Source organism: Acanthopagrus latus, chromosome 8, assembly GCF_904848185.1.
Source record: "Acanthopagrus latus isolate v.2019 chromosome 8, fAcaLat1.1, whole genome shotgun sequence".
NCBI lineage: Eukaryota > Metazoa > Chordata > Actinopteri > Spariformes > Sparidae > Acanthopagrus > Acanthopagrus latus.
In genome coordinates this window covers 29,859,178-29,881,204 of record NC_051046.1, presented here as the reverse complement: position 1 = coordinate 29,881,204, position 22,027 = coordinate 29,859,178, and the positions used below count along the sequence as shown (strand labels likewise).

General features: G+C 40.1%; 1 protein-coding gene across 8 annotated transcripts in view; it reads left to right on the top strand.

Moving 5' to 3' along the window:
* zc3h18 (zinc finger CCCH-type containing 18) overlaps positions 1-22,027 on the top strand; it is a 68,631-nt gene that overhangs the window by 23,203 nt on the left and 23,401 nt on the right. For 7 of the 8 annotated variants that reach the window (XR_005076362.1, XM_037106165.1, XM_037106164.1 and 4 more), the window contains exons 10-13: positions 10,337-10,519; positions 11,825-11,950; positions 13,257-13,349; positions 13,671-13,937. Coding sequence is in view for 7 of the 8 variants with exons in the window: in XM_037106165.1 (XP_036962060.1) it covers positions 10,337-10,519; positions 11,825-11,950; positions 13,257-13,349; positions 13,671-13,937 (669 nt within the window). In the remaining variant the exon portion in view is untranslated. The remainder of the gene's footprint in view (positions 1-10,336; positions 10,520-11,824; positions 11,951-13,256; positions 13,350-13,670; positions 13,938-22,027) is intronic. The other variant, XM_037106169.1, reaches the window with a different exon arrangement.

Sequence of the window (22,027 nt, the reverse complement as noted above, 5' to 3'; positions counted from 1 at the left end):
GAAATGTAGGTATGCGCTGGAAAGGCAGAAATATTTTTTCACATTCCATATTTAGACTATGGCGGGCTGCCACAGTCTCGTCAATGTATGAGAAACAGAATTTTTAAGGTGTGGCGGTTTTTATTTTGCTGTGGCTGTGCGCCACAGTCAATTACATGTAGGGGAAACCCTGCTGTTAACTCAGGATCTTTCAATCAATCGCAACCTGATAAAAACGGATACAATTCTGTGTGTAAGCTGAACATTTTACTTCAGAGAATATCAGAATCACTGTAGGCCTAAAACAGTGATGATGATTTAAAAAAAAAAAGGGATTAATTTTTGTGTAAAGAGGTGTGCAGGGAGCCGCTGCAGAGGTGTAAAATAGCTTACCTGTTTGCCAAAATCTGACATCCCTTTCAGATTGAGTGAACTGTGGCTCACTCTTGCTGCTGTGTGAGAGCCCACATAGAGCGTGCATTGCATCTTGAATGTAATATTGTCCACCACGCTGACATATGTTTTCTGCTGTAACACAGGACTGGTGTGTTGCCCATGGGTTGATTTCGTGGTTGTAAATGATGACAAGTGGGGAACACAGCCAACATTCTAAAATGTGGATGATTCAAAAGCTGTTCAACACAGCAGCACACAAGAAACACACACGCACACACACGTGGGGTGGTTAATCACCCCAATTTCCTGATTCAATTTGATTCCAATTATCGAAGTCTCGATTCGATTACAAATCGATTTTCGATTATTAACAATTATTGATCTTCGATTTAATATCAGTCAGCTGCTGAATTATTTTACTTCTGAGTAACACCTCGCAGCACCTTCAGTATTGTATGGTATAACTGTAATATCGAAATTATTATTTTTTATTTTGTTTTAAATCTAGTCTTTCACTGTTAAAAGAAAGTTGCCAAGCTCAGCAGCCAGACTCATGTTCGAAGCATTGTCGGTGATGAGAACCAGGTCGTGTTTCTCTATTCCCCACTCGTCTGCCATTGCTTTGAGAAACTTGCACATATTTGCGCCTTTGTAGCCATCATCCATAGCTTTCGTCTGCAGTACGTGGGACATTAGCTTCCATTAACTGCTTGGAAGACATAATGAACTGTAAGGGTCACGTATGAGACTGTCACTTATGAGAGGGTTTGATTTACAGTTTAATTTTTTAGGGCCCGAACAGGGAACCTGCAAGGACCCTATTGTTTTTCAAATGATTCTTTATTGGGGCCCGAGCAGGGAACCTGCAAGGCCCCTACTGTTTTTCAAATGATTCTTTATCTTTTTAAATTTTTTTTTTTCTTTGTCCCAAATGACACCTGGCAAAAAATGTTATAATCTATTGTCATCCTGAATTTTCACCACTAGTTGGGTCTGTTATTAATGAAAGTGCGTTTTGGCTAATAGCTCCCATATACTTTGTGGCACATTCAAAAACCTTATATGCACGCGTTCATTGATTGGTGCTCATAGTATAGGCCACGCCCATTTCCGCCCACCGTTTTTTTTGCTACGTCACAAAATGTCGAAAACCTACTTTTTGGAACTCCTCCCAGGCGATTTGCACGAAACTTGGCACACAGCATCTGTGGCCCCTCCTGACTAAAAGTTATCAAAAGAGTTCTAATAGGACAATTAATTTTAAAGTTATTAAATAACAACTTCCTGCAGATTTGGTTTAAAACAAGAAATATTGCATATTTCCATGTTGGTCAGATTTAATGACATGAAACCCAGGTTACTACTCCCCATGACTCCAAAATTTTAGGCGATGACCACAAGGTGGCGCTCTTTGAATTGATGTATTTTATATCTCCACACTGGTTCATTGGATTAACACGAAACTTAGTACATTTATTGTCAGTGCCCTCCTGAGGACATCTGACGAAGGGTTTACCAATCCGCCACTAGGTGGCGCTCTGGTGGCCGTCTAATGTAATATTTGGCACTGTGCCCGCACCATAACATTTATGGAAATTAAATTCATAGAGGTGCTATAGAATGGCCGCTGTGACTCACACACCAAAAATGACCAGCAGGTGGTGCTATTTTCAATGCAAAAGTGTTTTTCGCTCACAACGTCCACTTAATATGTTGCACATTATTAAACCTCATCCCTATGTGTTACCTGCATTCAGCTGAATTGTTTGGTGAAGGCCACGCCCACTTTCGCGCTAACTTTTTGTTCGCAAAATTGCGACAAATGAAAAACCTACTTTTTCGAACTTTGCATGTAGCATCTGTGGACCCTCCTGACAAAAAGTTATCAAAAGAATTTTGATAGTCCATAAAACGCGCAAAATATAAAAAAAACCAAATTCGTGCACATTGTATTGAAAACAGACAATCTTGCATATCTTTACAAAATACTGTCTGATTATAACGGAGAAGTTCATAATTGTATTCCCTGTACTGATGAGGCTTTGTGTAAAATTTCAAATCCTCTTCAAAACTCTTTGTGCTACTTTTTGTGCTTCATTACTTTGAGCTACAGACCCCATTCCACCTTTTAAAGAGTCAGAAGACCTTGAACTGTTGGACATGTATTCAGCTTTTTAAAATCTTTTTCTTTTTGAAATCATCACAGTTTTAGTTTTAAGGATTTTTAGGCCATCTTCTGATTTTGTAATGGGTGTGTATTGCGTGAGCTAGAGTGTGTGACATCAACACAGAGATGAGTGTAGAGCAGCAAGAAATCTGGAGAAAAAATTCTCTTCAGCTTGATTTGGATCCCACATCTTTTACTTCACATAGACAATTTATACATAGAAATGTAGGAAATATTGTTGGCTTTCAGGTGATGGTCTTATTTCAGATGTAGGACTTACAGTTAATTTTGAGCCTAAATTTCTGGAGCCTAAATTTCTGGAGGAGAGCAGAGGGTACCTGTTTTGTCTCTCGCTCTGGCGTCCTCATTTTTCACTCTACAGAAAAGAAAAAAAAAGACATCACAGAGTTGAGCAATGTCTCCTGTGACTCAATATATAAATATTTTTAAGATAACCATTACATTTTTTTCCAAAATGGCAGGAGTTTGGGAGGTCTTTTCCCATTCATTCTTATGGTGACATTTTCTACTTTGCCTCTGCTACTGCTCCAGCATATGAAAGAAACTGTAAGAAAGGTTTACAGGTCAGGGTCCAACAGCACCCTCTACTGGTGCAAAGACAACTAGCAGTGAAGGACAGTCAGGACATGCCCAGTCAGACCAGTCAGTGAGCAGACTGTGTGAAGCTGCATGGACTTTCCGTGTGTTACCCTTATTATGTGTGCGTTCTTGAGGAAATGTAAGTGGTTTCTGGGTTCCTGTGTCTCAGTAGTAGTTGGCTGCACTTTGCTTGCACTGCAGCTACATTTGGATTGTGAGGACTTAATGATGAATATTTGCAACTCAGTCTATTGTGACTGTGACCATGCTTATTGTTAATAGAGTTTAATGGTCGAATTATTTACTGTGGTTTCCTTAAGCTATCATGCTGTTTAGCATGCATTGCAGGGATTAAAATTAACGCTGTCCGGTCGTCCCGGGGACGTAATAAATTGTCACTGGGAGGATCAATAATCTAACTTGGGACGATATCGGGACAACGAGAATTTTGCCAGACTACATTTTTCTGTTTAAAAAGTTTTCATCACTTTCTGCAAAGCAGAATGGTGGTCGGTGGCAAAAGATTTATGTGAAAAGGTAAATGGAACAGGACTGGCTGGTGCGCTCGCATTTATATTGTTCTGCATACCTGCAAACTTGTCGCTTCTCAGCGACAATCGCCGTTTTCAATGAATTTGTCTTCAAAATAATAGCTTTACATTGCACCCCATTGGAGTTTTGAACTGGGTTCTTAGCGGCGGGCTTTTAATTTGAAAGTAGCGACCAGTAGTAGCTTGCTGCAACAACAACAAGTGGATAAAGTGATGGACTGACTGATAGATTCAGATAGACTGATAGTGCCCTCTGGCACAGATACGCAGGACTTCTATATATCTGGCGGATGCCGGAGCATGACACAGCAGTTCAGCTGAATTTTGCACCAAGCAGACAGAAAAGAAATTCTGTCCTCTAGGGGGGGCATGACAAAAAATAATTGAGAACCACTGACCTAAACAAATGTAGTTTGGAATAAATGTATGTATTGTTATAAACATAATGTATTGTCTTTTTCTTATATTATCAGTAAGTAACAACTCAAAATGTAAAAAAAAAGATTTTCAGGACGATTCGGGATGGTTCAAAATGATTTTCGGGACGTTTCCGGGACGGTGGTGAAAAAAGTTAATTTTAATCCCTGATGCATTGCCCCTGCTGTTTTGTTGGACATTGTACTGCTTATTCCAACACTAATAGTATACTGCATTCAGTTTTTCAGCCTTTTCAGACATTCTTTAATACCAACAGGAGGAGCAGCCCACCAAATCATCTGAAAAACTTAAACGGAGAGTGTTGCATGGACAAGCCCGAAGGGAGCATGATCATGATCATCAATATTATAATTGCGATTAATCAATAATCAATTTTTTCACTACCCCTTACACACATATACACACACACGCACACAAAATGTAAAAATAGTCACTGCTTGCTGGTAACTGTTTTTCTGAGATTTCTCACTGCCATCTTACTAAATACCGTTAAAATCAGTCACGTTTGATTTAGTTGCTTATCATTCTTCTAGCCTGTGTTGCTTGCAATGGTTTAAGGTTTGTGATTCAGCTCTGGCAATATATTTTAGTAATGTACTGTGGTATAGTGGAAGCCATAGACTGCACATCTTTGAAATCTGACATCCAACTTCCACAGAGAGGAATCTGGAAAATGAAAATATGATCATCACTGAAAATTGAGCCAGAGAGAGTGACAGAGAGATCCTATTACCTTTTGTTATACCTTGTGGGATTATTTGCCACACTTTTTTTTTCCATTCCTTCCTCAAAGGAAACAACTGTTGATAGGAAAAAACACTGAGGGCTAAAAATAGTTCCTGTGTTATGATTCTATTTTTACCTCTGAGTTGTGCTTTTTACTGTTTGCTTTTGCATCACACGTGTGGAATTTCTCATTCACTTGGGCACAGGGGCGTCACCAGGGATTTTGGGCCCCATGAAAAGAAATCTAATTGAGCCCTTGTATTGGCCGGCAAAAAAATGTGATGCTGTTTTATATAAAACTATGCATTTTAATAATATTTTTGACTATCATTCCCATATTTCTGAAAAGAAAAACAAAGATCTTCAACCAGTTACAGTTACTTGGTCACTGCTCATTGTCTCCCTTGTAGTTCCGCATGCAGGTCTAATTTATCTCCACAACTGCAAATACATATATGAGGCTATATGGTCGTTGCGATTTAATCCTTTGTTTTCCAGAAAAATAAACATTTTTCTGATTGTACTTAGAGTTGTATTGAGTCACACAGTCTGCATGCAGCAGGAATTTTCTCCTCTGTTCCTACTGCAAAGCCCCCTGAGAGTCCCAAAGCACTGACCAAACATTCTATTTTAGTGATAGCTGAATTTGAAATATATTATACACATACAAGCTCTTTTTATTTCAGAACTGTTTTTAATACATGAAAATCATTCTGAAATAAATGTGGATTATAGGCAAATTTTATTTTATAGGGGGCTGACAGACAGCTGATGATGATGATGATGATGCACTTGACTTATCTGTTCGACCGACTTGTTTATTTTGATTATATGCTGCCTCATTGATAGCCGTGGTCTTAAAGTTGGAATTATTCTCCATATCAGTTCTTGGCTTTCGTGGCCTACTTTTAACCTTCTGAAAATGATGGTGGATACCAAACATATCATGTTAGCTTACTGGGAAAGGAGCTAAATATCGCTCCAAGTGGAGTCCACGACCTTAATGTGAAATGATTACTTGTAATAATAACTTTCAGGCAGCACTTAATGGGGGATGAGATGAGAATGAGGAACCTGCGAGGGGGCCTCAGACAGCCTCCACTGTCTTTTTTTTTCATACAGAGTAAAGTCTCTCATTCGATTTATTCTGCCAATTTTAATTTAGTTATGACACTAATTAGTTAGAAATAAAAAATAAATAAATAAAACCAACATTTTTTTTCAGGCCTTTCTAGGGCCCCCTCCCCCATTGGGGTCCTGGTAATCAGTCCCACTTTTCCCCGCAGTTCAACGCCCCTGCTTGGGCACATGCGTTTTTTATGTACTTGTGTATGTACACATTTGTTTTCATAATATTTTTATAATTCCAAGTATGTGTTATTTTAATTAGCTTTGCTTTGCTACATGTGATATTAACCTTCAAAGTGCTGTTATCATCCAAAGGCAGTTTCTATTGTAACAGTACACCAAAACATGCTTGTCAAAGTGCATTCTTTATGAGACAGCAACCAACACAGAGATGAGACTCCTTCAAGCATTAATTTAAATTTTTTGCAATATAGGAAACTTCATTCAAAGTGGGAAATGCCACTTATCTTTTTAATTTCCTCCAACAAATATTTAGTGACAGGCTTGAAGATAAACAGTATAATCTTGACGTTTATTTGTGTGTTTTTTTTTTTTAAATAAACATTGACCTCTCCTCTTGGGAAAATCCCATACATGTTGATGGTAAATCATAGCTTGAATAATTGAACAGTTCATTGCACATATGTTCTCATATAATGTGTGTCTGTAATGTGACATGTAAACAGAATTACTGTCAATTTTTTGCACTATGGTTTGGTTGGGTACCCTTCACACTTGAAAAGGCATTGGTACCCAACAGCTCTTTAACATTTCTGACCAAGCTGTCTTTCTGAAGTTTTAAAGACTGCTCTTAATCTTATTAAGTACTTGAATAAGCACCATCTATTATGCAAGCTGTTTCATTAAATAGTAAAACATTTCCTCAATAATCCTAATGTGCTAAATCACATCACACACTTCCAGACAGATGGAAAACAAGGTTTTGTTGAGGGCAAACTGGAGTCCCTCAAGAAAGTTCAAGCAGCAATCATTTCTTTTCTAATGCTCAACATTTACAACAATTTAGTTTAATGACAATTTCTCAGTACATTCAAAAAAAGTAAAAAAGACATTTGGAGAGAGAGAAAAGATAATACACTAAACATGCTTTCAAAAACTTGAGAACATATTCCCTTGCAACCCATGACAACTCAGAAGTCATTACGACATAAGGGGTTGGCAGTATTGGTTTCAGGATAGTCACCTGTGTCAAGTTCGGCCACGACATAGGTTTTTGAAATAGCGTCATAAGTGCTTTGGTTTGATACAAAAATTTTTGCTTGACTGTGGCTGAGATGACAAAGCACTCCACTTTCTTTATCGTCACCTCCAAGAACTAACACAAAACATTTTCATGTACTCCCAGCATCTGAAGAAGTGAAGACCCAGTGGATGAACTTTTGATAAAACAGTTAGTATATCATTTCACTTCAGACTGCTTTCTCAAGGAGAAAAGTCAGCATATAAAGTAGGGTGCTTTGTAAAGTTCAACCTGAAGGTAGGATCATTACAGTTTGAATTTCCAAGCAATACGTTCTTCCATTGCTGTAGGTTGTTGTATTTTACAACAGTTAATCTTTTGAACTTTAAATTGATATTTACCATGACTAATAGGGCCATTGTCTGTTGTGGCATGCTAGAGCTTTAGAAAAATTACAGACGTTTTAGGTCATATAGCCAGGGCTGGCTCGAGGCATAAGCAAACTAAGCAGCTGCTTGGGGCCCCCTGGCCACCAGGGGAACCCCAATCAAGAATATTATTTATTTATTTATTGACATATTAAATGAATTAAACAAGTGACATAAATGAATGAATGAATGAGTCAGTTAATTTGTGTCAATAATTGCACAGGTGACTCTGCAGTGGTGGGAGGGGGGCCCCAAATCAAATTCTGCTTAGGGCCCCTAAAAGGCTTGGGCCGCCACTGCATATAGCCTACCCATATGCTACATTATTCCATCAGAACTAAGTACCCATGGGTAGAACCACACCTATCTTCCAACTCGGCTTTCATTTTTTCTCAGCTTCACACATGTAAAACTTGGACTGTATCTTGCACACTGACACACTGACAAAATCTGACCACAGACAAGCACCTGGAAAAGTACTCGGAACTACGTCTATTGTTAGTCCTGTTACAAAAGGTGTCTGCAGGACCACCTTTTGACACGATGATAAACAGACTCATAAGGTGAAAACCAAACTAGCAGACGCTGTTGCAGCTGGTAACCAATACATTTTTATTGCCCATTTTTAATTATTATTAGGGGGGCCAAGCCCGAGGGGCTGAGGGAATGGTTGTGCAAGCATACGCATTTCCTAGGACTAGCAGTGCCAGGAATCCTATTGTAATTGTAAGGATTTTTATTTTTAATTTTTCTCCGGCTAAAAGTGCTGCGGGCTAAACCGTGCAAGGGAGGGCAGTGCTATTTGGAGGGTTGGTCCAGACTCTCAGACATAAAAAAAAAATACATATATCCACCTGCAGGGGTGCTACAACCCAGGCCAATGTGTTTTTGGCTATAACTCCCACACCATATTTTGCACATTCAAAAATCTTGCATCCCCAGATTCCCTGAATGGAGCTGAATCACTTTCCAAGTGGCCACGCCCACTTCCACCTAGAAAGTTTTTTTCACTACATCGCAAAAACTGGTAAACTTACTTTTTTGAACAAATTTCTGTAGCTAGCTATAAAAATGTGAACTGTTTGATATTTTGGTCAAACTAAATGCTATTAACACCAAATTTGAGTTCCTTGGTTGCCATGACACTGGGACGGGATGAGCCAAATTTGGCGAGTTTTGGCCACTAGGGCCGCTAAAAAGATGGGAAATTTATATCTCTTGAACGGCTGCACCAATTTTTACAAAATTTGGTCAGTATGATGTAGGACCAATCCTGAGGCCATATCTTGAAGGTTTAAAATGATAATTAAATATGTTAGGCTTTTTTGTTTGAATTGATTGTGAGAGAAAAGTCAAAGGTGACACCCAGGTTTTTAACTGTAGAATTTTGACTATACGCTAGGTTCAGTAGTACTGTGATGATCATGATTTCTGTTTTTCTTTAAGATGGAGAAGAGTTCTCTGACAGCCAAATGGGGATTGGGTCTAACCGCCAGATTCCACCAGGCCCATGTTACTGCCATGTTACGATCATTCTAGACAATACGTCTGTTCCCACCAGCTGGAATACTTTTCCAACAAAATTATGAAAATGATTAATTATAAGACTAAAAACATTGACAATTTATCAAGAAATCAGCACTGACACAAAACAAGTATTTAAAAATTAAAGCTGCAAGCAGCGATGAATGGGCCCTTGCAGTCCCCGCGCGTCAGGGCATGCTGCTGTCGGGGTGTGCCACCTAGATGTATTCAGGGCAAGACCCTCTACATGTTTGAGCATGGTCGTTAAACATATTTGTGGTTTTCACAGTAAAAAAATCGAACTTTTTCCGATGGTCCATAGTGTACAGTTATTTTTTCATTTTGACATACAAAATGAGGCATTTATTGACTCTTCTATCCATTTCTGAGAGCTGTGTGTGTAGCAAAGTTCACAGATTGATAATTGTTGTGAGGCAGAAGTAACGGGTGATATGTAAAAGCTTTCTAATTGGCCACCGTTGGACCACCAATCCGTGATTGCCGATATACTCACGAGGGTGTGCAGTGAGTAGGAAATACACCAACCTGCTGAGTAAGCTATGCTTACACCGAGAGACGTTTGGTTGTTGTTGATGTTAACAGTGGCTTGCAAAAGTATTCATAACCCTTGGACATTTCCACATTTTGTCACGTTTCAAGTGTCAGTGTATTTTATTCAGATTTTATGTTGGGATTTTTTTAACAAAAGCAATAAAGAAAGAAAAATGTGGCATCCAAAAATTCATTCATTCCTCCTAAGGCAATACTTTGTAGAACCACCTTTTGCTGCAATGACAGTGAAAGTCTTTTGAGGTATGTCTCTACCAGCTTTGCACATCATAAGACTGGAGCTGTCTAAAGTTTAATATCTAATACTATAAAAATCTGAACATACTGACATGATCTTGGTCACTCATCTTGGTATTGGTAATAATGATAGTAATGGCATCTCAACAGTGGACTGTACTGTACCCCATTCCTGGATCAAAGTTTGAATATTAAACTAATTTGTCTGTTTTGCAAACAAACGCCATCTTGTTCTTTCCTTCATGTCCATCCATATTCACTGAAATGTTGGCCAATGATTTAAATTGGCACCAAAATGGTCCCCCTAAGATTTCAGAATAAACTGTAAAGGATTTAATTGTTATTGTTATTTGTCTCCAACTGGCATTGATTATGTTTTCGATCTTCTCAGTAGGCCAATGGAACCTCCCTCAAAGAAGGAGGTTGTTCCAGTTATGAGGCGACCAGATGAGTGGAAGGACCCATGGCGTCGGTCCAAATCACCTAGGAGACGCCCTGGGCTGGGGTCCCCACCACGAGGTCGCAGACGACATAGGCCCTCGGGCTCCTCCGTGTCTCTGTCCAACTCCTCCAGGTACAAAGTCCTCCTTCAAGTCAAGATATCCTGTGTCTTCATGATGCAGAGACAAGCGTTCTTGAATTGAAAAACAAGCAGCATGTATATTAAACTTTAACAACTGTGAAGCATTGGTTAAATTAACACTAATTAACACTAATTGTTCAAATATGAGAGAGATTCCTTCTCATTCTTTCTTTATTTAGGTCTTAGATGCTCAGCAGTCCCAGTTCTCTATTGCCATTATTACCATTTGCTGGTGTCCTCATTCTGCTGAAATACAACATGAGACACAACTGCTGGCATCTAGTATCAGGCAGATATTGTGCTCCTATACTCATACCTATACTCCAATGCCATGCACCAATACCACTTTAAAGCATTAGGCCGTACATGGCATGAAACTGAAGACCGCGATTAGAGGGCGGCTTGTCATTTCTTGTTGCCATTTCAGACAGGCAGACCATGGTCTGAGTCCTGACCCGGATGGCATCCTATACGGACCTGGACCTATAGTCAATAAATTATTGAAGTATTTAATTTTTTTATGGGGTGCTTCTATTTTGACCAGTGTTACCATTTTAGTGGATCAGGAAATCCACTGACCAAGCATGCAAGTTAAGCCATCCCATATGATGCTACGCAGCCAATCATGTCTGTGCATTTCAGGCAACAAACATTACGTGTCTAAATACAGACAGATGAAAGAGGTGAAAAGCGTGTGACAGACAGAATGGTGAGTGATTGATTCAGGGAGAGAAGACAGAGAGACGAGTGACATAACTCCACGTTGTCTCTATAAGCTAAGGTTCCCCCAGAGCTGCTTGGATATTTGGTCAATACAAAAAGCCTTTTACTGATGGAGATGCTGTCAAGGAGCGCATGAGTGCAGCAGCTGGAAGTTTTTTATTTTAAGATACACAATTTTTAAAAAGTTTTATTTATTTTAAATATGGAGACTATGCAATAGTTTAATTGAAATATAAAGTTAACTGTGTAATAAGTTTCATTGTTTAATTTGTCAAATTTTGTTTGATATTTTGATGACATTTTTTTGGCTACCTTGAAACAGCTCTTCTAGAGTTACCAAATGTTATTGGACCAAATGGCTCAAATTATGATAGTGAAAAGAGTCATTTCACAGAGATTGTGATGTTCAAAAGACTTTATCCACGCTTCAGGTCGCCTGATGTAATTGGAGAAAAGTCCCTTACTGGCAGAATACACTTTAGTTTGTGTAAGAATTGGGGACAGGCAAACATACTATGTTTGATTTTCTTTTAAAGGAGCTATTCATTAATCTTCTACATGTGTGTGTTGCAGGTCTTCATCTCGCTCTTCATCCTACACAGGTTCCGCGTCGTCTCGTTCTCGTAGTCGCTCCTCCTCGTTCAGCTCCTACTCCAGCCACTCATCCCAGCGCAGCTCTTTCAGTGGCAGCCGCTCTAGGTATACATTTAGTGTGTGTGTGTATGTGTCTACATGCATCTAAATACACCTAGCTGTCGAATTCTAACTGCTAGTACTATGTGATGGCAATCGGTGAGTAAACTCTCAGAGAGATAGTCACTTGGTTTGGAATATTGTCTTATTTGTTTTTTTCCTGAGAGTTGGATGAGAAGGTTGAGATGAGTTGTCTGTTAGCCAACATTTATCCATGGTTTAAAAAAACAGCATCTCTAAATTTTTACCATGGTTTATCTTGTTTGTTTAATCCACATTCAAATGACAATGACACATTTTGTTGGGGGCTAAATGCTATTGATATCTAATGGATTCAATATACAATATATTCTTGAAGTATTTGAGGTAGCCAGTAGCAATCCCCTCCTTCCTCTGGTTGTACCGGGGCCCTGCCAGGGCATCCAGAGGTCACAGCACAGGAGGACAGCCGAGAACATGCACTCGACCATGGGTCCCACCAGTCTCCCTCCCTCATGTTGTTCAGCAGACTACCAGAGCCACAAAAATCTTTGTTAGCACAACTGACATGTAGTTACTGTGTGGTCAGTGGTTGTCAGGTATTAATGGGTTGACATGTTATTCTCACTGTTGGTTTGTAAAAATAAACTGACCGACTGTGAGCAATAGTTTCTCCAATGGTAAACACTCACTTTGACTGTCATAGCTGTAGTGTCTCTGGGTGCATTAAGCAGACAGGTGGGGTGGAAGCATCAGGGCAGCTACCCTTCAGACAGCCTTCCTATTTGCTCCACCTAGCTAGCCCGGAGACACTCTAACCTGCAGCAAGAGTGACTCCGGAGGACCATTGTCATTGTGAAGAGTGTTCCTCTGCAAAACTACAGCTCAAACACAACTAAAAAGAGACATTACCAGAAATACTCTGTGAGTTTGAGTTTGAGTCAAGCATGGAAAATGGAACCAAGAAGCCAACCAGTCACAGGCAGGTCAGGGTCATATGAGAACTCCATGTGAATAATAATAATAAATTCTACGTAACTGCTGGATGTGTAGATAAGCTGCTGTATCTTTCACCACATCAACTTAAAAGGTGAATATATGTCAGTGTTAGGATCAAACTTGCTTCTCCTGCCCCCAGTAGACCAAGGATAGTTTGCAGGTGCAGCAGTATGCCATTGGCCAGCTACACTGTAGCATTATGATAGACAGTAATCAGACCATGTACATTTGCCTATGTCCGGTATTGAATTATACTGTATTTGTGGTGTTAAAAAGTCATGTGACGTGAATTATTTTTTAAATTAACATTTTCATGACCTTTGTTGATTTATAGGTCTCGATCATTTTCTACATCTCCCTCACCGAGTCCAGCTGCACCGAGGAATGCTAAGAACAAACCAGACGCTCCTCCTGTGTTAGCTAAAGGGTAAATCTTACATCCATTACATCCATAGTCAGATATGCTTATATGATCTTCTTCCATCCTCGTTTCTCTCTTAAATACATATTTCAATTAATTGATCTTTTTTTTCTGTAACAGTAATTAATTTAACTCATGGGGGGCGTACAATTATGAAGTTTGGGGTTGTTCCCGCATCACATTGCTTCATCCCTGTATACTGAGTGTTTATTGATTGTTAGCTAGAATATTGCATGTGCTCTGTTGTTGGCATGTTAGTTGTTAGCACATGCCTGCCCGTCACTGTCTGCATGTTGAAAAACAAGAAGTGCCTTCTTCCTCCCTAAGCATGCTGCTGAAGCCAGGTGCCATGCCCCCTCCTCGCAGAGACAAACTTCCCATGAAGAAAGCTCCCAGTCCTCTTCCACCTGGTGGACCACAGGGAAGGCCTTCCAAACCCATGCCAGAGGGAGGGAAGCCTCCCACCAATCCCCGGGAGCCTGGGCGTGCGGGTGGTGGTGGAACAGGGAGACCTCTGCCCCCACGGGAACCTGGAAAACCTCCCAACCCAAGAGAAGACAGGCGGAAAGAACGGCAGCAGCGTCCTCCTCGGAGGTAAGTGTCCCACTTTCAAGTTGTTGTTTTTTGAGGTAGGTCCTGTTGATGTAAAAAAGGGTCCCTGTGGATCCTCAAAAAGTCTTAACCCTTTAGGCGCCGGGGTTTATTTTAAAAAATACTAGATTTTGACATCTAAAGTTCAGAAGGCTCTGGCTTGAAAATGGTTTGAGATGGAGACAAAGTGCAAATGAGACAAATATGGAGAATGATGTAAAGTTTATCTTGGGAGTAAATTTCCCCATCTAACTTGCATATCATGACGTCATATACCAACACCATAAGCCAACAGTTGTAATCTAGAACTATTACTACACCACAAAACTCATGTAAACAGTATGCGTTTTCTTTTTTTTACACCCCCCCGGACACTTTTTCTTTATCTATCCAGATAAAAGTTTGCAGTATTTGTAGAGTGTGGAGCCTCTCATTGCAAGGCACAGAGAGAATAAGAACCATAGCTCTGTCACCACGATATCCAATTTGCTCATCAGAGAGCTTTATCCATCCCTGATACACTTCCTCATCTCTCAAGTAAGCCCATCCACCATTACCATCATCATCATCATCATCATGTCCCGCCCTGTTCTGCCTTCCCCTGTTTCCCCTACGCCACCCATCAGCCCTTCTATGGACACTTCGCCACGTCTCCCCCTGCCATCCCCTCTAGTGTTGGTGAGAAGAGTTGGACTTGTGTGTGCTCGGTGCTTCGTGAATACTGCTGCGTCGCATAGCTGCACCGCTGCCGCGGATGGAGGCTACGTGACCGTCGTGGTAGAAAGAGTGAACTCTAATGCTGGTTCCAGCGCTGTTCTCACCACCCCCGCTACTTTTACCACATCCATTCACTCCCCTACTGATACGAGTTCGTTCATCATTTCCATTCCCACCTATATTGGGCAGAGGGTTGTATGTTTGTGCTTGTGCATGTTCCTCACTCTGTGCGGCAGCGCCATTGCTATGCAAAGACACACCGCAAGCAAGCTCACTAATCTCCCGACCGTCATCTCCCAAAGTTAGATTTTCCATTTCAGAATCAGAATCAGCGAATGGGAGCTCAATCACTTCCCTACGTGTCAACTATTTGCTTGCCATTGTCGTTTATTTCATCTCAATAACTTCTAAATCCATCAATGCCACTTCAGCTGAATAGTTTTGTTGTGTGCTGTCTCCAGTCTCTCACCCAACAGTTTGCATGGGACTTCCTCGAACATTTTGCTTGAAGCATGACGTATTTATGAGCTAAGGTCTATGTAAGAGATGTCTGCTAGCTAGTGGTGAGGAGTATGAACGACATGTGACCCCCCATTAGGAAAAAACAGCTGTTTTGTTGAGTACAGTGGGGTGACGCGACTTTGGCGCCTAAAGGGTTAAATTCATTTGTCTAAATTGAAGGCCTTGAAAAGTCTTAAAATCTATATACTGCCTTTTTGCTGCAATTCGTCACAGCTGATGGGGAAGTGCTAATGTTCTGTTTTTTCATTTTATTTATGCACGTTTTAATACAACAACATTAGGACAAGCAAATACAAGAAACAAAAAAGACAAGGAATCAAAGCCCCAAAACAGAGACCAAAAAAAAAAAAACAGCTAGCACTCAGTGTCAGAAACGAAGACCAGGAAGCCAGGGCCAAAGGGGATCAAGGCAGGCATTTTCAATGTGCCACAGCCACATACAAAAAGAGCAAACATTAAATTAATGAATAAACAAGATGTAGACAAGAACCCATGTCATTCAGCCCTTTTTGAAGCAGGGAGGTGAGGCTGACTTCCATTCTCTTGGGATGAGCTGTTTTGCAATGACCACACCAAACCAAAGAGCTTGTTGTAAAACAGAGGGTATAACTAGTGAGTCATTGGAACAGCCCAGTATCACTAAGAGACCATCAGCAGCAAGTTGTCTGTTACATACAGCAATATATAAATGAAAGCTGTCAACCCAAAAACTTGTGAGCTTAGAGCAGGAACAGAAAAGATGTCAGAGAGGCCCGTCAGCTGATTTACATTTATCACAAGTGGTAGAAACAAAAGGGAAAATTCTATTCAGTTTGGTTTTAGAAAAGTGCAGCCAGTGAATAACTTCAAACTGAAGGAGCTGAAGTCTGACATAAATAGAGCATGCTTTTATCCATTTTAGTCCTTTTCTCCCATAACTCATCTGAGATCATTACACCAGTGTCCTTGATCCAAGTCTCTTTAATCTGGAGAGGGGGGGTTGCCATGGAAAAGATGTTAACAAACTAGGAGATCACGTGTTTGGAGGTGGGACCTTTGGTCATGCTATCATAATGAAACATGTTGTATTGCGATCGTATCAAGGCAAATTACCAAACAAAATTTCTAATTTGCAAATATCAAGCTTCCACACTTTTACTTCAATGGATGATCTCATTTTCATGGAGACACACACTGTATGCACAGAGGGGAGGGGCTGTGTGTGTGTGAGATGTGTGAGTGACAGTAGTCCCATTCACACTGCCCTTGGAGTGCGGGGATCCTGCACCAATTCTCAGATGCCTCCTGTGTGTGAAAGTCTCAGATGCGGCGAGGGGTGAAATTTTGCTCTGGCGCCGATACACCTCCGGAGGTAGTATCAGAGGCGCAGTATTGCAAATTTACATGAGGAAAAAATACTGCAGTTATACGTGGAGAATCGTCCACACTCCTGACTGTCCTATTGTCAAGAAAGCTGTAATCGAGACATTAGACAAGAGGATAAAAACAGATTTACCACCATGTCTTCATGCCCGAAGGAGTCAGAATCACAGTGGATCTACAAAGGTGAAAAACAGAAGTCATATGTATTATGGAACCAAACAATAGAAACGACATTTAACTACTGTGAACAAAACAAATAATTTTCCAAGCAGTCATCATCATGTGATCAAAGCACATCTAAATGGTTGAAAGTATATTAAATGTACTTTATTTATACAGCCCTTTACAACAATCATTTCTGTGTACCAAAGTTCTTCACAGCAGGTTATAAATAAAAAGAAGAATAAATAAAAACAATAAAAACGGACTTCCGGTATGGCGGTGAGCTGAGTGGACGTGTGTTTACCTGCTCTGCTACCCTGTGGACTAAATCCTTCATATATTGTTCTTGAGCTGGTGAAATACCTCCGTTTCATTAGACAAGTCTAGGGTAATGCCGGTGTCACAAAAAAGTCAGTCAAGGGCGAAATAAAGCTCTGCAAGCGAAACTGTTGGACTTCAGGCGTCTGTGTGCTAGCAAGAAATCCTCAGCTAACGTGGAAGTCATGGACACCGACGCTAATTCAACTCTGGAGGATAAATCGCCGGGTAAAAGCAAAGATTAAGAGCCCGGTTCTATGTCGGCTGCCATTCTGACTGCTATTAGCGACATGAAGACAGAGTTTTTCACCAGGTTTGATGCCATATTGTCAGCGATCGAAAGTGTCAGGAAAGACATCACTGACTGCACAGAGCGTGTCACCGAGGCAGAAACAAGGATTTCAACCGCCGAAGACAACGTCACCTCACTCCAAAAAAAGGTACAATTCCTAGAAAATAAAAATAAGGACACGAAAGTAAAGGTGCTCCAATTTGAGGCTTGTCAATTTACCGGAGGGAGCAGAGGGTGACGACGCGTGTGCCTTTTTGGAGAGCTGGCTCCCGGACGCACTGGAGATGCCACTGGGGCGCACAAAACTAATGGTGGAGAGGGCGCACAGAATCGGGCCAAGAGCACACAACAATCCTTCCCTCCGAACGCTGATAATGAAGTTTTTAAAATTCAGAGATAAAGAATTGGTGTCGAGCAGCCAAGGCAAAAAGAGAAGTGAGATATAGGAACCAAACAGTGAGGTTTTACCAAGACGTGGCGGCAGGTGTACACAAGGAGCAAAAAGAGTTTGATGCGGTGAGAAGGCAGCTCCGTTCAATGGGACTCCAATATGGCATCATCCCCCCTGCCCGACTGATAGTGACCTACAAGGAAAGGTCTTCAACAATCATGTCGCGGCTCAGGACCTCATCAAACGGATCAGGTCAGAAGAGACTGAATTATGAAAGATCTGGATTGCTGCGGCTTACAAAGCAGAAGGTTGAGCCGTGCCGACAAAATCTACAATGTGAAATATATACCTGTTTAATAGCGTTTATTACAGTATGTTCAGGGCTTAACTGTTATACCGCTGTGTTAATCTCCACCTTCTACTTACCTCATGACTAAGCTCTTTGGGTATTCTTTTTTCCTCTTTTTTTCTTTGTTTTTATAAATGCGAGTTAAGAGCAGAATATATCTTTGCAGCAATGGTCACTTTGTTAATTTTACAGTATTTGGAGTTGTATTTTCCCACTTGTTATTCCCTGTTCAGATTTTCCTAGAACAACAGTTTTTTCTGAGTAAAATTTGACTCAGTTCATAGTTGAAGAAGGGTGTTTATGAAAGAAAGTTTTAAGGTTTAATTATGGTAGCACAGGTGTGTAAGGTTAGTGTTACAATAAGTTGTTTTTTGTTAGCTCAGTGATACTGTTTTACCATTAAGGTGGAACAGTTAACAGCTGAAAGTTTTGAGATTACAGGGGATGTTATTCGGGCTAATTGACCAGGATATGGGTGATTTTTTTGGATGTGTATATATAGTGTTTGTCAGTATTATTTATGGTTGACTTTTGTTCGTTTCATTTTTGGTTTTTTTACAGACACCTTAAAATGTTTAGGGAGTTTAACTCTACAAACTATACCCAATATCTAGTGAGATGAAAATTAAAATCACATCATGGAACCGCAGGGGGCTACGAAAACTTAAGAAAGTCAAACAAGTCATGAACAGGATAAAATCAATGCAGTCTAACATTGTGTTTCTTCAGTAAACACCTGGCATACTATGATGATCTGAAGATTAGGAAGAGGTGGAGAGGCAAGGTCTTTTCTGCATCGTTTAACTCACAAGCTAGAGGTGTCACTACTTTGTTGCATGAGTCAATACCACTCCAGGTAAATAAGGTTATCAAAGACAAATTTGCAGAATACATTATCACTCAGGGAACATTACTAAAAGAGCAAATTATTTAGGCAAACATAAATGCACCAAATACAGACGACCCCAACTTTTTTCAAAATCTATTCCTCGCTTTGTCCACCGAGGATGTAGACAAGGGGATCCTCTGTGTCCATTACTGTTCATTTTGGCAATCAAACCTTTGGCATTTGCAGTGAGGTCATATGATAACATTTCTGGGATAACCATAGGACAGACTGAGTACCATTTAGCCTTACATGCAGATGACATAATTATTTTTCTCAAAAATACCAATAAATCCATCCCAGCCCTGTTATATTTGATTGGGGAGTTCGGTAAGATTTCAGGTTATAAGATTAATAAATCTAAAACATCTATTACGCTATTAAATCAAGTAGACAGGGAAAATCCATCCAACGTAGTTGTACAATTTAGGGTAGTCAATTTCTTCACTTATTTATTCATTCAAATTGTTCCATTGCTTAACAGTATCAGAGAAACTAACCATAGACCAGTTATGCAAGATGTCTCAAATTCTTTGGATAGATGGGCTGCTTTACCAGTGTCATTAAGGGAAGAACAAATTCTCTCAAAATGAATGTACTTCCTAAACTGTTGTATTTGTTCCAAAATTTACCTCTGCCACAACCAAGCAACTTATTTTCTCAACTGAAGACACTTTTCATCAAGTTTCTTTGGAACAAAAGACGCCCCAGGCTGCGCCTATCATTGTTGTACCTGCCGTATGATAGAGGAGGGCTTAAATGCCCAAACCTGCTATGGAACTATTGGGCAGCGCAACTGAGAATACTGATGTTCTACTATGTGGAGAAGAATATGCCACTGTGGAATGAAATGGAAGGTTATACACTGAAGCCACCTTTGATTCAAGATTCAGGAAGACTTTATTTATCCCGAGGGAAATTGTCTTGCAACAGTAGTAAAACAAAGTGAGAAAGGAATACAAAAGTAATAAATAATGGTAAAGTAATAAATAAACTAGTTACTAAGTACACAGAATGCAATCCAACAGTGAGCAGCATAAAACTGAAAAAAAAGTACACAATAAGATTGAATAAAGTGACAAGTGGTATAAAGTGAAAAAAAAATAGTAAATTTAGCAGCAGCATGAAATAGCAGCAATTTACTAAGTCCAGTGCAGGAGATTTACAAGGTCCAGTGCACACTCAATAAGTGATGGAAGTGATAGGGAATGATATTGATTTGATTTGGCTCAGGTGACAGTGTCTCCACTGTCCCTCCCGCGACCAGAGGTGGATGCATTAAACAGTCTGATGGCCTGAGGGAGAAAAGACTTCCTCAGGCGCTCCGTGTTACATCGGGGTGGGATGAGTCTGCTGCTGAAGGTGCTGCTGTGTGAGTTTAGCACCTGATTGAGAGGGTGAATGTTGTTGTCCAGGATACTATGCAGATTGCACAGCATCCTCCTTTCAGACACCACCATCAAAGAGTCCAGTTGGACCCCCAGGACGGAGCCAGCCTTCCTGATGATCCTACTGATCTTGTTGGCGTCTGCTGCCCTCAGCCTGCTGCCCCAGCACACAACCCCAAAAAAGATGGCACTGGCTACCACCGACTGGTAGAACATCCTCAGCATGATGTTGTAGACATTGAAGGACCTGAGTCTCCTCAGGAAATAGAGTCGGCTCTGGCCCTTCTTGTACACAGCCTCTGTGTTCTTGTTCTTGCCCACTTATCTGTACTCAGCCAATTTTAAGAAAATAAAAAATAATTCCAAGAATCCTATGACTAAAAACATGATTATGTGGCAACAAGTTAAGAAATATCTCAAAGTAGTTGACTCACTCTCATTATTTAGTCTAATATGGGGAAATGATCTCTTCCCCCCAGGAGGAGGTGAGGGGGGCTGAACAGGGGTTAGAAAAATAGGAGATCTCTATAGTCCGGATGATAAACATCTGTCTTTTGATGAAATTGTTGCCAAACACAATATAGCTCATAGCCAGTTCTTTAGATATTTACAACTGAGAGATTTTATTAGAACACAACAAAAACAGTCCTTGTCCATTCCTAGCCTATCAACACTTGAAGAAATGATGGTGAAATACTTCCAGGGGAAAGGCATGATTTCCAAAATATATGAGAACCTGGTTGGTGAATCTTCAGAAACATCATTATAAAAGCTTGAGTCCTGGAGAGAGGACCTACAGGAGAATATCTCCATCGAGGAGTGGGAGAAGGTGTGTACCAAAGTACAATTACAAACAGTGAACATCTGTTTAAGATTTCAGCAGTACAACTGGTTAATGCGTTCTTATATAACTCCAGTTAAACTTGGCAGTGTTCTCAAATGAAGAAATTCTGGGAAGAAGTGAAACGGTGTATTGAGGAAATTTTAGAGATAAATTTACAGTTGGAACCAAAACTTTTTCTATTGAGCATTTATCCAGCTAAGTGTAATATACAAAAGAAGCATAGAATATTTCTAGATGTAGGCTTGCTGTTGGCAAAAAGAGTCATTGCAATTGCTTGGAAAGAGGTAGATAGACCAAGAACAGGTAAATGGCTCACAGAATCAACAACAACTCTGCCCTTAGAAAAGATTATGTATGCAATCAGTGGTAAGCAACCAATTTTTAATAACATCTGGGGCCCCTTTAGAAATTTTCTTGCAAACAAAGACTTGTCTCATTTGGTGGAACCACCTGGGGAGGACCCATAAGTGACCCTCTGCAGTTCCTTTGGGAAATGATTGCAGTCTGGTGTTGAATGACCACTATCTAATTTATGCAGCATAATGCTCACGAATGAGTATGTGCAATATGTGGTTGGTTTTGTACTTATTCCCTCCCTTCTTATTTACTTTAATTTTCTTATGTATTATTTGTATTTATTTATTTATTTTATTTTATTAGATTTTTTTATTGTGTAGTCAAGTTGTTTTTTTTTTTCTTATTCTGTTATGTTTTGTTGACATGTCTTGGTCGTGTTTGATGATCATGGGTTCTGCATGGTCTGGGGCAAGAATGTAGAATCCCAGTGGTTATATATGTATGTGTCATTATGTCTGGAAATAAATAATGATATTGTTGGAGAAAAAAACAAACAAAAAAATTA